A 17519-nucleotide genomic window follows, 5' to 3' on the forward strand; every position below is an offset into this window, starting at 1 on the left:
TATAGTTAAGAGTTGGTTGGGTATAAAATAGCATCTTGAAGAAAAGAGAATGCCTGGTTTTTTAGATGCTGAGGAAGCTGTTGTTGAGATGGGATGTGCTTGTGCTAGCAGAGGCTGGAGGTGAATGTTAGTCCAAGCAGAGAGATCTGATTTTGTCTGGTGAGTTGTGTATTACTGAGGGTAAGGGAATGTGGGCTGAGATTCCTTTTGCAAGAAAAGAGACTGTGTTTAGGTAACATTGAACATGACCAGATTGTCCTTGCCCCATTCAAGCACAGCACTAGTTTTAGATTAGTCTTGAAGATTGGGATATCTGTGCACTCCATGGCTTGTCAAATGAGTACGATGAATGGAGAGTACTACTGTCTGCAAAACTGTGGATGCAATTACTGGTGATTGAGAGTGGGTAGTTTATGTACCTGAGAAAGAGGGTAGGCGATAGGACGGAGCCCTGCGGTACCTCTGTATTGGTAGTGAAGCCCGGAGAGAGGAAGCTAGCAACCCATTTCAGAGGGTGACAGGTAGACCAAAGAATTTCAGTTTGTTTGGCAGGCTTCAATGCCAGAGATTGTAGAGACAATACAGGACAGATGTTAGATCTGGAGTACAATGAATGAGAACAAATGGAGAGATATCATCAGGATCAGGAGACCATTTTGTGTCCAAGTTATTTAGTTATTTTCTGATGTATTTTTGTCAAACTATAGGAGATATATTGCTCTTGGATTCTGGTGTAGTAGGTGGCGATTTTTTTTGGTCATCACTGAAGGAATTTAAAGAAAAGAGTGATACTAGGAGGCCAGCTTTATCTTTGGGTGAAGTAACAGTGGTGCCATCAGGATGAAAGAGGTGAAATTGGAAGTGCAGATGAGCAGAAGTTGTCTCTAACTGCCTTAGCATGGGACCAGAAGGCATGACTTCCAATTGGATACAAGGTAAATTTTCAATCCTATATCCAAGCATAAAGATAAGCAGGAGCCCTACCTAAGAAGATACAAAGCTAACTGATAACTGTTCTAACTTAATGGATTGATTAGACCTGGATCTACAAAAGAATTTTGGATTAAGGGTGATCATTGAACACAGTTCATCTTGAAATGTATATTTTTGTATTTTTCTTTTCATGTTATGTACCTTGATGAAGTTTTCTAAGAAAATGAAAGTAGTTGTGCTATCAAATAATAAATAGTGTTTTTTCTATATACATAAAAAATATGTACAAATGCATATGCATCTTTGTTTGCTTTAGGAAATTTGTTTTACCTAAATTTTATGCAGACTTCATTATAAACAGCTGTTAGACGTATTTTCTGCAACTGAAAATTTGTAAAAGGATGTTAGGACAAATATGCTTAGTTAGATACTATGTTTAGTGATACAATAAATCTGTTTTGTTTTCATTCCTATGGCATAGTGTCTGTGGTAGGACAATGTTTTTTATTATGAAGTGTCTCTAATTACACTTCTTCTCGAGCCACTTTGGAGTTCTGCATGTCTAGCCACTGTCCACATCATATCAAACCTTTATAGATCCTCCCTCTATCTTGTTCTTTGGCGATCTTTTCTTCTCTTTTTATCCAATCAGTGGTTAATTTTGTCCACCTTTCATCTGGCAATCTACTGATATTGGCCAGACCATCTCTATTTACATGCTTTACAACAAACACTTCACAATATCTTTTACTCTGGCCATCTCTCTGATTCTAATATTTCTTATTCTAACCTTATTTTTTCTTTTGTGAAGCATTCTTCTCTCCAAGGTTCTTTGGGCCACATGCAACTTGTCTTCCTGTTTTTTATTAGTTGTTGCCCATGTCTTGCTTCCATATGTAAACACTGGAATAATGCATATATTATTATTATATTATACGGGCACTGCCATGGAGTCTGAAGACTCGTCACGAGAGACCCAATCTATCATACCTCTCCTTGAACCCATTAACAGACAAAACACAAATGATGCTGGCAACCCATTCCACTCTTAACTCTCCTCTTAACTAATTTCCTATCAACCAACTTTTGCATTCCACATGCCATCAATCTATCCTCATATGGCACATTCCATAGGCCCTCACCATCTTGGTCACTTGCCTCTGAATCCTCTCCACCACTTCCACAGAATACAGTAATCCAGTGGGCATATCAAGGTCTTATAAAGAGGAATAACAACTTCCTTATCTCTACATGTTAATGTGTTCTTCAGTAGCCAAGTAATCTTATGGGCTACCTTAGCAATATGTCCTCTAAACCAGAAGTTGCCAATCTATGGTCCTCAGGAAAATTTTGGTGGTCTGTGGAGAAATTTGGACACTGACACAGGATCGCTGACAATTTTCGTCTAGGGGGTGCTTTTGTTGTCGGGCCACTGGTGGCCCAGCTTGCAAATGCTAGTATGCATGCGCCAGGGTTCAGTGGCGCATGTATATCATCACAACAATCAAACCCCCCCCCCCCCCCCCATGAATGCCGATCTCGTCCGATTGTTTTATTTTGTTGAAGTGAATTGTCGTCTGTCAACACTATACTGGTGTTTATTCCTCACAATACTCTTCTTAGGTAAGTGACCAGTGATGTTTTTATTTTAACTGTGCACAGTGTGATATTTAATGGTGTTGAAGTGCTTGAGTTTGATAACTGTCATTTCTTGTTTGTTTGGTTTGATTCAAATAAAATAAACCCACAATGAGAGAGAAAAAGCAACCAAGCATTTTGCATTTCTTTGGTAATACTTCGCATAACCATGAGTCGATTAATGAATCAGAGCCTCCACAGCTCCCGCCAGACACCACCAGGAAGGACATTACAACTGGAGGTGGAGAGGAGAAAAAATTCAAGGTTTCAAGAAAATATAATGGGGACTATTTGAAGTTTGGATTTATTCAAGACCCCAGAAGTGAGTTGAATCCACGGCCACTTTGTGTCGTGTGTTCTGAGAGTTTATGCAATTATGCCATGAAACCTTCGAAACTCGCCAGGCACTTGCAGTCAAAATACGCGTGAAAGTATGCAAAAGCAAATAAGTTCATTAGCAAAAATGAATATTGAAGATAAGTTCCTAGTAAAGGCTTCTTATTTGATAGCACTTCAAATCGCGAAAAGTAAAAAGCTGTATACAATCATCATCATCATCATCAAATTCCTGCCATGTACCCTCAAGGGATGTACAGGATATGATAGTACTACATGAAAAATTTACATCATTACTAACTTCCTAGCTACAATTTTTCTCCAAATCAGTCTGTTACTTGTCAAGACTCGAACATTATTAGATCTTATATTTCTATCGTCTAAGGCACTTTGTATCGTATCAATCCACCTATATCTTGGTCTTCCTCTGGGTCGTTTTCCTGCCAACTTGGCAGAGAACACTTGTTTTACTAATCTTTCCTCGCCCATTCTGTTTAAGTGACCATACCATCTGAGATTAGCTCTGCTAACGCATTCCTGGATGCTGACAATGTCAAGTTCTTTCCTAATATCCTTGTTTTTAATATGATATTGCCATTGATGCCATCTATTCATGCCTCTAATCTTTCTCAGGACTCTCATATCTGCGGTCTCTAGTCTTTGGTCAAGTGTTTTACTTCTGACCCAGCTCTCAGATCCATAAGTTAAAACTGGTAACTGGTTTGAACACTGTCTTGTATACAGCTAATTTAGTGTTCTGACTAATTTCTCTCTTATTCCATATGAATTTATTCAATTGACTTTCTACCATACCAGCTTTGTTGATTCTGTTGTCTATTTCCATATTTCATTTACCATCTTCACTAAAAATCGTGCCTAAGTAGCTGAAATGTTTTACTTGTTCCACAGGTTCTCCGTTCACAATGCAGTTGACATTTTCAATGATTCTGCCTATTTTCATTGTCTTTGTCTTTTTATTGCTAACCTTCATACCATATATATTACAACAATTATTCAATTTAGTGCCGTATACAATTGGAGAAGAATTAATTAGGCCTTCCTTGTTACAAGTCTGTGAAGAATTTTGGAGAAACAAGCTGTCCAGAGACTGAAAGTGATTCCTGTGTCCGCTAACACTATGAAGCACAGAATCGAAGACATGGCCAAACATATTGAAAATCAAGTGATAGAAATGGTGAAAAATTCAACGCTTTATTCAATTCAACTCAATGAATCAACAGACATAACTAAAAAAGCAGTTCTCCTTTGTTTTGTGAGGTTTGAGTGTCGAGAAGAGCTAAAAGAAGAACTCCTCTGTTCGCTAAACTTGCTGGCTAGAACAACCGGCTCCGAGATTTTCGATGCACTTAATGGTTATTTACTGAGACATGGTATTGAATGGAAGAAATGTGTTGGGATATGCACAGATGGTGCCGCAAGCATGACCGGGCATCTTTCAGGAATTGTTAAAAAAAGTGAAAGATGTTGGACACCCAGATATCTTGTTTACTCATATTTTACATTGTGAGCAACTTGCGCTGAAAAGAATGTCTCCAGAACGGCATGAAGTACTCTGATGTAATTAAAATTGTAAACGAAATTCGGCACAAAGTGCTCAATTCTGAAATATTTGAGACACTTTGTGAAGAAATGGGCTCTCAGTATACTCGTCTCTTTCACGCTGAGGTGGCTGTCGAGAGGCAAAATACTAACCTGATTGTTCGACTTGCACCAAGAAGTCAAGTTATTTTTACAGCAACAAAATAAATCGAAATTCCTAGATCTCTTGTCCGACGATGATTGGCTAGCCAAGCTTGCATACCTGGTAGATATTTTTTCACTGTTAAACGAGCTAAACACATCCTTGCAAGGACAGCTTACGGATATGTTCAAGCTGCAAGGTAAAATGGATGCATTTCAAAAGAAAATATTGCTGTGGCAAATGTGGTTAGCTGAGGAAGATCTGCAAATGTTCCTGAATCTTGATGAGTATATGAAAGAAGAGGATGTCAACCAACAAGTAATAACCATTGTTCAACAGCACTTACAGTCACTCGCAGAATCTTTTGGCCGTTCTTACCCAAAGGAAGAGTACCCCAGACATGGATCCATTTTTTGCAAAAATTGAAGATAGCAACTTGAGCATGAAAGAAAAAGAAAGCCTAATCGATCTATCATCCGACAACTGTTTCAAAGTTAAATTCCACTCATTCTCATCAAGACATCATTTTTGGCTTCTGTAAAAAGTGACTACCCAGTGCTGAATGAAAACGCCATCAAAATTTTGATTCCATTTGCAACAACCTATTTGTGTGAAAAGACATTCTCATCTGTTACAGTAATTATAAACAAGTACTGCTGTCGTCTTGAAATAGAAACGGCTCTCTGTGTTGCAGTGATATCATTGGAGCCAAGAATCCATAAACTTATTTCAAATGATCAGCAACATGTGTCACATTAATAATTTTGCTGTAATTAAACAAGTGCATTTCATATTAATAAAATGCAACTTTTATGATCATTATTTTATACATGTTTGTACCTTTTTAAAAAAAAATTCATGTTAGTGGTCCGCAGGATTCAAAATTGTGTTTAGTGGTCCGTGAGGGCCTAAACATTGCCGACCACCGCTCTAAATTCTCTGTCTACCACCACCCCTGAATCTCTGGCTTCATCTGTTTCCTGGAGTACAGTACCATTAATGTGATACATGGCTTATAGTCTGTTGATCCCAAAGTGCATAACTTTACATTTCTTGACATTAAACTGATACCCATTAACTTTTGCCCATACTGACAGCCTATTTAAATCATACTGCAAGCTCTCCATATCACCTTGATTAACCATTACCTGGTTTTCCCATTCGGTCATTTCTGACCGTAGGTCACTTTGTAGGCATTGCCCACAAAGCATTCCTGATGAGATTTTTTACAGGTAGTAAGCTCACCATTGCTTACCCCCCCCCCCCATTTTATCCGGGCTCAGGACCGTTTATATGGCTTGGGCATATTCATGATTGTAATCCATGTGTGTTCACCGGGCCAGTTACTCTAATTTCGCATCATCAACAAACAACTGAATATTTCCTATATCATTTATGTACAAATTAAACAGCAATGGTCTCAGCACTGAACCTTGTGGCACACTAGTCACCTGTTTTCTCGTTGATTCTGCCCCTTCATATAACCACTTTTTGATATCTATCCAGCAGCCACCCTCTTGTCCACTTAACTAGTGTCATATCCATCCCCATTTGTTCTCATTGGCATAACAGAGTTCCATGTGGTATTCTGTCAAATGCCTTTGCTAAATCGTGTAGCCATTTCCTTTATGCAACTTAGCTGTTACTCTATTATAAAAAGTTAGTAAATTACTAAGGCATGAAAAACCCTTCATAAAGCCATGTGGACCCTCATACAGTATCATATTTTTATCTAGCCATCATTGATTTCTTTTTTACCAATAGTCTATAATTTGCTACTGTAGTCATAGAACCTTCCTTGTTGCAAAGGAATTATTTTGCCCTCTTTCCACTCCCTCGCAACTCTACCAGAGCTGAGATTTAAATTAAACAGCCTAGTAAAAAGAATTGCCAGTTCCCTTGCAGATTCCTGCAAAACCCTAGCTATCACATCTAATCCCACAGCTGTATTTACATTGAGATTCTGCAATATCCTAAGAACCTCCAATTCATCCACCTCTGTTCCCATATTACTGTCTGTCACATAGATTAAAGTAGTAATCTCACTATTTTATAAGTAGTAATTTTATAAGTAGTAATTCAATCTCAGAAACAACAGACTCATGAACTTTGACTTAAAGAAATACATTTATTATGAACACTTGCTATATACACTTTAAACAATAATTTCAATACTAGAGAGTCTGAACCCCCCCCCCCCCCCACTTCTATAGGTTAAGATATCCAAAGTTTCAATTCCTAAGTTTAAATCTACCAATCCTATATCTCTGTTATATTATTATGTTCAGACTCAATTATTCCATACATAGTTGCTCAGTGCTCGTTTTCAAAGCACAATTATATACAATCTTTATACAAAGCATGTCAGACGCATTCCACCTTGTAATTTAACATGGAAAACTACTCTATTCTTTGCTCAAGCTCTATCCTTTCACAACTTAATTAAAATTCAGGCTAATATCTAACACTATGGCATATGGTATCTTCCTGACAAACAGTTCGAAGGTTAGGTTCCTTTCTCAGCACAAACTTAGAGTGGCACCAGCTTATTTGACACAGACAAATCAGTCCAAGTAGTCTTTTAGGATAAGTTAATGTGTGGAGCTCTTTAATTCCTTGACTCCTATTCCTTTTACGATTACAATTCTATAATGAGTATGAAAAATTGTACATTACCATCCTTTTCTTTTCATGGAGTTTCCATGATTTCCCTCCACGCTTTCACTTCCGTATTTCCTCACCACGTATTTCATGGCATCAGCTACTTACTTCCACTATCTTCAAAGGATGCCCTTCACTGACTTCACTTCTGTATTTTCTCACCACGTGCTTTCATGGCATCTGCAACTTACTTCCACTATCTTCGAAGGTTGCCCTTTGCTGACTTTACTTCCGTATTTTCTCACCACGTGTTTTCATGGCATCAGCGACTTACTTCCACTGTCTTCGAAGGTTGCCCTTCGCTGACTTCACTTCCGTATTTTCTCACCACATGCTTTCATGGCATCTGCAACTTACTTCCACTATCTTCGAAGGTTGCCCTTCACTAACTTTACATTGGCTTAACTTACCAACGGCTCTCTACTGGAATTCTGACTTCATTCCTTTGGTGACTTTACTCGACACGGTACAACAGCAACCAGGAGATTGTTGCTGGGCACCGGCGGCAAGCTTCCGTAGCTATCCAGGACGTGGACGGGAATGCAGGCAGAAAACAAGAGAGCGATTTGAATCTCGCGCTAGACCTTATATTGCAAAATGCGAGCGCCCTCTCTCGATGGCTACATCATGCTCATAGCTGCGGCCAATTGGTCACCGCAACTCCGAACTGTTTTGACATGGTTCTAATACATAGATCTCTTATGTACATCTAATAATAACAATTTCAGTACTGAGACATAATTTCCCTTTGCTAATCTTACACAGATATTATCAACTTTAAATATAGATTTCTTAAATTAATTGACATTAACAACCTCAGTTGGTTTGACATACTTCTGAGTGAATACATGTACACTATTCTCTTAGCTCTTTCTCTGGAGGCATAAGTATGTCTTTATCCTTAGGTCTAATCGTTACTGTTTGTTGGGTCGGAAACAAGAATCAGCATATTTTCTGACACAACACTTCATAACCTGCATACAGGTCCTATGTCAGCTGTAGCACTGAGAGCTATGATTAAGAAGTTTGAAGAAACTGGATCACTAGGAGTTAGACCTGGCAGAGGACGGAAAGCAGTGCAAGGAGAGACACACCGGATGCAATTTGTTGTACACAAGAAAGGTCAGCACATTGAAAATCGTGTATGTGGTACAGGAGATCCTGATTCTGATGAATAAAACATTATTTCTGTGAGTTCAATCACTACATTAATTTCTGTGTCTCTTGCAAGTTGTTGTTTTAGTTTAATTATTATTATTATTATTATTGTAACGCCCACATATCCAGCTGGAATGAGTGACGTGGCTGTCGCTTACACCGTCGAAATGTTATTGTTCCATTTTATCTGCCTTTAATGTAATTATCTGCTTGTTTTCAGCTCTGCCAGTGCCAAAATTTCCCATATCAGCGACTTTTGGTACTAAATCTTTTTTTTTTTCGTGGAAATCATCTCCCCATGCCTTCAAAAGTCTCGATATGAAATTTGGTCTCATTCCGTTTATTGGTTTTAGCTACAGATTCCTCCAAAGAGGGAAAGTTATTATTAATTTAGCCACCCTGTATTATCAAAAAAAAAAAAAGTGAATTGAATTAGAAAACAGTAGAGTGCATGCTTAAATTGTCATGGGTTAATGGATTATAACTAATGGGCTGAAATTTAATTAAAATATATAAGAGATGAATTTATTTATTGGAATTGAGGGTAACAATTTGCAAAATTTTGGAATAGTGAGGCAGTCATTACTATCGAGATTAGGTCTATGAAGTAGGGCTTCAGCACTTTCTTTATACAAATGTTCATGTTTATATATGAATCTATTTAACAGCTTAACATTTTGCTATTGGATCCTGTGGTTTGCGTTTTCAATTCCATATTGTCAAGGCCAGATTTGTGGTTTGATAAGACAGATGTGGTCTTTATATTCAGAGGTATGTTTATTTACAGATCTTTCTATTTGTCCATAGTAAGATAAGTTACATGAACATGGTACTTTGTGTATGCCAGGTAGCATCATTGATGAGAGTTTGTCTTTTGTGGGAAGGTAACAGGTTATGAATTTGGTTGGTGGGTTTATAGGTAGCAATGAGTTGATATTTTTTAATAATTCTTGCCACATGTTCAGAGATGCTTTTAATATATGGTATTGGAGTCCTGCAGGATTCTTGTCTAGGTTGCTCTGTAGGAGAGTGGTTGATTATTTTTTAGATTATTATTGGATTATATCCATCTAGTAAGGCTGTTTCTGTGACGATTTCCAATTCTTTTGTTAGAGATTATTCAGAAGAACAAATTTTGTGTGCTCTGGATACTAGAGATTTTATAATTCCATATTTTTAGATGGATGGATGGTGAGCTGATGTATTGTGAATATAACAACCTGAAAAAGTTGATTTATGGTAGACAAAAGTGGAAATGGATCCATCTTGCTTATGCTGGATGTGTAATCAAGAAAGGAAATACCTTTTGATGATTATTTTTCTAGTGTGAACTTGATATGAGGATGTAGGATGTTGATTATTTTGTAGAAATGAGTAAAGTGCTGGTTCTCTGTGATTTCAAACTGCAAAGATGTCATCAATGTATCACAGCGAGATTGTTAGTTTTGGGTCAAGAGCAAAAATTCTTTCTACTAAGTGTTCAAGAAAAAAAGTTAGCTGGGTTAGATAAGGGTAAGCCCATTACAGTTCCTTCCTCTTGTTTATATATTTTATCTTTCCATGTGAAGTAACCTGATGTAATTGCAAACTTGAATAATTCCACTATGTCTGATGGAAATTTTTGGGTTAAAAATTCTATTCTCTTTGTGAAGGGCAGGACAGTGTCAAAGCTTACTAACATGTTTGTATCTGTCAGTTTAATATCTTTTATTCTTGTATGAAATTCTATGGAATTTTTTATCAAGGAAACTGAGTAGCTAATGAGGGGACGGAGAAGGTTAGACAGAAATCTTGCTATTTTATCCAATAACTTGAGTTTTTTTAGCTAACTTTTGATGGGATCATTATTAAGCTGGAAGTATGTATTGCAATCACTAAATTCGTTAGTTCATTAAATCAGTAAATTTATTTATTTATTATTTTTTTTGTTTAACTTTCTAGTTAGTACTTCACTATGTGAGAGTTGCTGAACTTATCCTGCTTTCTTTTCTGCATAATACTTGTTTTTTATCCTGTTCAACTCTAGGGTGATAGAGCTGGTGATCATTTCCTATTTCAATGAGCACACTTGTATTTTAAACCAGTCTGTAAGCTTGATTTGTGTGTAAACTCTATGTAAAAATAAAAAAATAAAAATTCTAAATGCTTTAATCACATTTGTACTGATAACTATTGTTGTTCATGTTTGGTTAATTTCTGTTAGTTTTAATTGTTTTTCTTTAAACTCGCATGAGATTTTATATAATAATTTTATATATCATGTCTTAAATATTTTTAGTTATTTTTATTTACAATGTTTATTTTTGCTTGATGTTGAAGTTCATTTTCAACATAAACATTTACTATTACTTTTCTTTTCAGAGAAATAACATTTCCATCAATGATAATGTTCTACATATGAGTTTAGAATATGGAGTTGAAAAAGTAGTATCTTGCCTTTCAACATGCATTTTTCCAGATAAAACAACTTATCCTATAGATGAAACTATGGTAAGTATTAAATATTATTATGGGAAGCTTGTTTATTTTTTTATTTTCATAAATACTTTGTATTTATGAAATGATAAACGTATTTTGTATAATATTAGAATATAGAGCCTAAAAGGCCTCAATCTGACAAGTTAAATTATAAAAATTTTCAAAATTTACATGAATGCTTATGAGAATATAACCTTTTTTAGCAGCCTCAGTTAGCATTACTTAAGACATGGACACTTTATCTTAAATTTCTGTGGCTTTGTAGTTATACATCTAAATGCCAAGTATGCAGACCACATTACTTGAAAAATAAAATTGCTTTATTTAGTACTAAAGACTCTACTAGTTTTGTGAGTTATTGGACCAACATCATCAGTTGATATAAACTGTTATATCAACAGTTTAGAAACTAGAAAATATAATTATGCAACATTGAGAACTTCATTATAACAATGAAAATCATTTCAAAAACAAATGAGAACTGGTTGACGCTGTTACATTCTGTAATGTAGTGAGTATCATTACAAAATCTGAAAATAACTGTCAGATTTTAGGGAAAGCCAACATATACTAAAATATTAATTGAAAACCTTAATTAATACTTCCTATATTTTACAATGTTACATTACCATCTTCAAGGAACATAAGAATAATGATATGTGCATGCAGGCACTAACACTGAACAAATATGACTGAAGAAAATAACTGAAGTCGGTTCTAGAGTCTTAAAGGTGCTCCCTAGTGGGCTAAATTGGGTTGTCTTGGCTGTTGGACTGATGTTCTTAGAATGAAAGAATTAAAGTTGAGCAGTTTTATGGGTAAACTGTAAATTGTATGCAAACATTATTGAAGAAAAAATGAAACATTTCAAAACTAAGAATCAAACCTTGGAGTCTCAGTGGCGACTCTGAAGAAAACATTAATTGATTCATCAAGGAAGGTGTTGGTGAAGTTATCTGCTAAGATAGAAAAATCAGAACACCATGGTGAACAGAAGTTAGAGAAGCAGCCCTGGAAAAGACAAATGCATACTGAAAATTCCTAGCAAAAAAATCAGCAGATGCCCTAAAAGAATACAGAGAAAAATGTAAAAAAAGCTCGGCTTTTTTGATTGATTTTGATTTGTGATGATTTCGGTAAGAATATAAAAGATACATACCAGAAAGGTGGCAAAATGTTTTGAAAGCTATTGAAAAGCTTAGAAATGGAATACTGTAAAAGAAATCAAAGATGATAAAGATGACATGAAAACTAAAGATAAGGATATCCTATATGTTTGGAGTAATTACTTTGAAAAACTGTTAATCAAAACAGACAGTGACAGAACAGTAGTAGAAAATCTTCAAGAAGATTGCCAACAGGATTATTATATATTCTGCCTCAGTACTTGAGATGGGAAAAGCCTTGAATAAATTGAAATGTGGAAAAGGCAGTTGGAGTATATGATATTTGACCAGAAATAAAATAAAAGGTATAAATGTTTTGCAGTGGCTATGCTACATAATTCAGAGGAGTATTCTCAGAAAGTTGAATTCCAGTTGATTAGAGTAGAGCCATCATAGTTCCTATCTTCAAAAAAGTGAATAAAGTCAAATGCAAGAATTACAGAGGAATATTCTACTAAGTATTCCAGGTAAGCTTTATGCAAGCATGCTTGAAAAGAGGCTGAGAAAAATCGTGGAAGAAAATCTTAGAGAAGAATAAGCTGAGTTCAGGCAAAATGGAGATTGTCAGGATTAGATCTTGGCTTTACAACAAATAGTTGAGAAATCACAGGAATATAACGAGGATCCATAATTAAGTTTTGTAGATCTCGAAAAAGCATACAACAAGGCCCAGAAAAAAATCTTTAAAAAAAATAAACAACATCACAATGATATGGAGTAAATGGAACATTATACAGAGCAGGACATAGTCTATACTTAAGTTAGCAGTTAAAATTGAAGGAAGTATAGGAAGATGGTTTGATATAAAATCAGGGGTAAGACATGGATGCATATTATCTCCTCTCTTATTCATCATCTACGTTGATTGCATTATGAAAGAAAACAGCATTAAACCTGATAGTATATCAAACTTAGCACTTTACTTTATGCAGATGATGTACTCCTAAACACATCCATTGCAAGTCTCCAGGATTCTCTAACTAAATTGAATAACAGCTGTAATAAATTTACATTTGCATGAAAATGCAATGAAAAGACCAAAACTATGAAAATAGGCAAGAATATAGAAAACATCAGCAATATTCTCAGTGGAGAGCCTATAGAACAAGTAAAATATTTCACCTATTTAAGCACACTTTGTAGTGAAGGTGGCAATTTTGAAGGAGATGGAGTTAGAGTAAGTAATTTTTTTTAATGTTCAAATGCTCTGATTGTATTTGGAAATAGAAAACAGAATAAGCAAGGTATGGTATGATGAGCTAGTTGAATAAATTTTTATGGAATAAGAGAGAAATTAGCCAAAACATTAAATTAGCAGTATACAAGACAGTATTCAAACCAATTTTAAGTTATGAGAAAAATTAGGGCCTTGCACAGATGATATCAATGGTAGAATCGTATTAAAAATGAAGATATTAGGAAGGAACTTGACATATGCATTTAAGAATGCGTGAGCATGATATGGTCACGTAAACAGAAAGGAGAAAGAAAAGTTAGTAAGCAGGTGTTTGATGCCAAGGTGGCAAGAAAAAGATCCAGAGGAAGACCAAGGTCTAGGTGATTGACTTATTCAGACCTGCCTTGCAAGAATAAAATGTCAGATATAACAGTATATTGTTGTTCTGACAAGTAATAGACTAATTTGGCATAAAATTGTTGATATGAGATGATTAATAATAACGTAAACTTAACCATAGTGTTGTCATAGTAGCCTGAATACCTCTTTATATATTGGTACGTATTAGTAAGTTGGTGAAATTTTAATTCTCCTTGACAATGTGCTTGTCATCATTCAACATTAACCAATTTAAACCCAAATGTAAAATGGTATTCTTGCCTCCTAGCACCACAACTTAATGCAAACTATAGTTGGACTCTTCGAATGCTTCTATGTACATCATATGTTTAACCAAGCTGTATCAGCCAACTTTGAAAGCCGACTGTTGGAAAGGACACAATAAATAAAAGTAAATAAATTACAAACTTTGACCATTGCTGGAAAGAAATAACAGCAACAATAGTAAATCACTGTTGCCGATAACTCTGCCCACATTTTTTTTTTTCTGGTTCATAGGATATAGAGGTATACCCTCCTTATGGATTTTCAGCAGGTCGTAGAAGCATGGGGTTGGAGCAAAAAATAGGTTGTGTGTATTGTATCTTCATCTTTTCTTTTTTTACTTTAATTTTAATTTTATTTATTTTTTGAAAGAATATAATATTATCTATGTTAACCACTTGCATTGTCCTAATGCAAGTCCTGATGATTGATGATGTCCTGCAATTTTCAGGTCAAAATATCTGACCATTCAAGTTTAATACTTTATTTGTTGTTAATCTTTATGTTTATAAGTTATTTTGTCTTACATGTATAGACAAATATCCTTAAAAAAATAATTAACTAATCTTCCCATTTGACCAAAATAGACAAATTGCGAGAACATGGAACTTAATAGACAACAGGGGTAGAAGCAATGGTGACAGTTTCTCTTTTGGAAATGATAAGAAACTGTTGATTTGGTTGACTGGTTTGAAGGTGGCAATGAATATAATTGCTTCATTATTTCCCACATGTTCAGAAATTCCTGTAATATAAAGAACAAGATAATTCTGTTGATTTCTTCTTCTTTCCTTGGAGAATGTTTAGGGGAACTGTCAATTTTTTTATGTGTAATTCATTGCATTTTAATAGAGACATTTGTTGGATATAGCTAGTTTTGTTTCCCTCCAGTTAAAGAGAAATTTCAAAGGAGCAAATTTTATGTGTTTAGATACCAAGGAGTTTATAATTCTGTATTTTTGAGATGATGTGCAGATAAAATAGGAATATTATAACCCTTAAAACGTGATTTGCTGTAGAGAGAAGTTGAAAGCAATTCATATGATTCTTTCTTTTTAAAGTGAATTTGATCTAAGGATGTAAATTATTAATTTTTGTTGAAGGCAATGTGCTCTGACTTATTTCCACTCCAAATAGTTAAAATATCATCTACATGATGTAGCAAGGGAGAAAGTCACAAGGAATGCTGTTCAAGAGGAAGAGCATTGTCAGTACTGTGACCTGTTTAACCTTGATAGAAGTTGTATTGTTAATCTGTTTCAAAGATATTGAGTTGTTTGCAGATGATACAAAACTGGGGATTGTCAGGCATGATTCAGCATAGTGTCTCTTCAGGAAAATTTAAATAAGATGGATGAATGTGTAGGGATTCAGTTCTTCTATACATAAGTTGTTGAGTATTTATCCAAACTATACATTTAGTTTAGTTCAGGGTTTTAAACTCTGGGATCTACAGATTCAGTTGTCTACCCTATATTGTAATTTCCTTAAAAAATAGTTATGAATAGCCAACATATAAGCTTTATCACCAGACTTATTATAATCCATAGAGATTCCATAGGACACAAGGCCCGTCATTATTACGAGCTGAAATTGAAGGTTTCTAACAACTAATAGATTAGCCTTTCTAAAATGCTGCCAGATAATATCAGATAAAATACAGTTCTGCACCATTACATAAGGTTAATTTTAATGCTACTTTTAAACCACCTGTAAAATTAAAACGCGTATTCAACTCTTCCAAGGAATTTGGTTGGCCGAGTGGTTCTCTCCAGCCAAAAGGCTGTGGGTTTGAATACTGCCGTGAGCATGGATGTTTGTGATTGTCTGTGAAAAATAATAATGGTGATGGTGGGCGGTAGATGGCATTGATGTAGTTGGTGGATTGATGAGTGGTGGAGACAGAGCTGTAGGTACCCTCCCTGGAGGTGTCATGAATAATAATAATAATAATATCTTTCTCTCAACTGGCCCATCCTGTTGTGTACCAAATACATTGCACCCATAACTTACCTTATATTGGTGAAACTGGACACACAATTCCAATCCATAAAAAAGAACACAGGTGGCAGATTAAATTTAACAATTTTGATAGTTAATATTTGGTCCTTTTTTACTAAATATGATACAGTATATTGGATTTTTTATTGGACCATGATTTTTTCCAGACACCTCAGGATTAGCACATCATTTCTCAATTTCAAACCATTCCATTAATTGGGACAACAGCTCCATGCCATACATTGAAGAAGATTTCAGATCTAGAATCTTTAAAGAAGCTGCAGTGGTACTCCAGACAGGAGACAACCTCATTAGAAACCAATGTATAATATTAAAAGACATTTGGAAAAACTGAATAAATTCATTATGTTTAGCAGAACTCAATTACGTGAAAAATTATAAAACGCGGTTTAATAACAATGACTAAGTTCTCCACACTTTATGCTGTTGGTGTCATGCGTGCTCTTCAATTTGTTTAACTGATTTTTAGGTCATTACTGCATTCTTTTGTTTTAGCATTTAATGTTAGTATAACCTTTCTCGTCTTAAAAAAACCAGACCTATCTAGCGAAGCTTTTTTGTCGACGATTATGTATATGTTTATCAAAATCATGGTCCAATAAAAAATCCAATATAATATATCATTTTTTAAATTTAAAAATTTTAGTAAAGCAGGCTTTGAATCATGCTCTTAACATTGTACACCAAATTGATAGGAAGAGTACTTGTTCATTACATCATACAAAAACCTGATATGAATGCAAATTTAAAGAAGTTTGTGAAATTTTGATCACCATCCTAATTTAAACAATAATGATGGCATAAAAATTCCCAGGAATACATGGCACATTCAGCCCACATAACTTCTTTCAAGTTCTCCAGCAACCCTCACTTTAGGACTTTAAGCAATAATTTCAGCTCTTATTGGCACCATTAATGCTGTTTTGTTCTAATTTATCTGCTAGTAATCTCTAGCTTAATTTATCTCTTAATGATTTATAACCAGACAAACAACAAGACTCTTTGATATAGTAAGTTTTTTTTTTTTCGCTAGAGATTGGGCCAGTAGTGCTAATGGTCAACCAAATTAATGACTTTAGCATACTATGTAGGTTGTAACATTGCTTGTTTCTTTGTATATATGTGTATACTCCAGACGATGACCTTTGTATGAAGATCAAAACATGGGGGTGATTATTTTCTCTTGCTCTTGTTCTCTCTACACACACTCAGAGAGAGAGAGAGAGAGAGAGAGTGCTTCTAATGGACTAATGCTGGGTACTCATTCTACCACTTATTCTGATAACAAAAGGCCACATAAACACAGGGCTGGAAATTGCTTTCCGATAGAAATATAGCTGCAGGGTTGGCCTTGTCATTTTCTACTGTATGGCACTCATCATAAGAACTGTATCCTTACCATGTGCAATGGATACATATGCTCTTACTAGCAGACTTTCTCCCTCTTGTCAACTCTGTTCAATGACTTTTGCTAGGTTCTTCTGAACTGCATTTTCTCCAAAGGCTTTTAAGAAAATCTCAAGTTACCTGTCAGCATAGTGAACTTTCACAAAATTCATGGCGGGCACAGGTCATGCTGTATAAA

General features: G+C 35.3%; 1 protein-coding gene across 5 annotated transcripts in view; it reads left to right on the top strand.

The window, feature by feature from the left end:
• Window positions 1-17519, top strand: part of Gmer (GDP-L-fucose synthase-like protein) — a 135889-nt gene that overhangs the window by 42799 nt on the left and 75571 nt on the right. For all 5 annotated transcript variants that reach the window (XM_090404896.1, XM_090404900.1, XM_090404899.1 and 2 more), the window contains exon 4: window positions 10790-10918. In XM_090404896.1, coding sequence (XP_090261022.1) covers window positions 10790-10918 — 129 coding nt within the window. The remainder of the gene's footprint in view (window positions 1-10789; window positions 10919-17519) is intronic.

This window comes from Typopeltis vanoorti, chromosome 15 (assembly GCF_054136105.1).
Source record: "Typopeltis vanoorti isolate ZY-2024b chromosome 15, IOZ_Tvanoo_1.0, whole genome shotgun sequence".
NCBI classification, from domain to species: domain Eukaryota; kingdom Metazoa; phylum Arthropoda; class Arachnida; order Uropygi; family Thelyphonidae; genus Typopeltis; species Typopeltis vanoorti.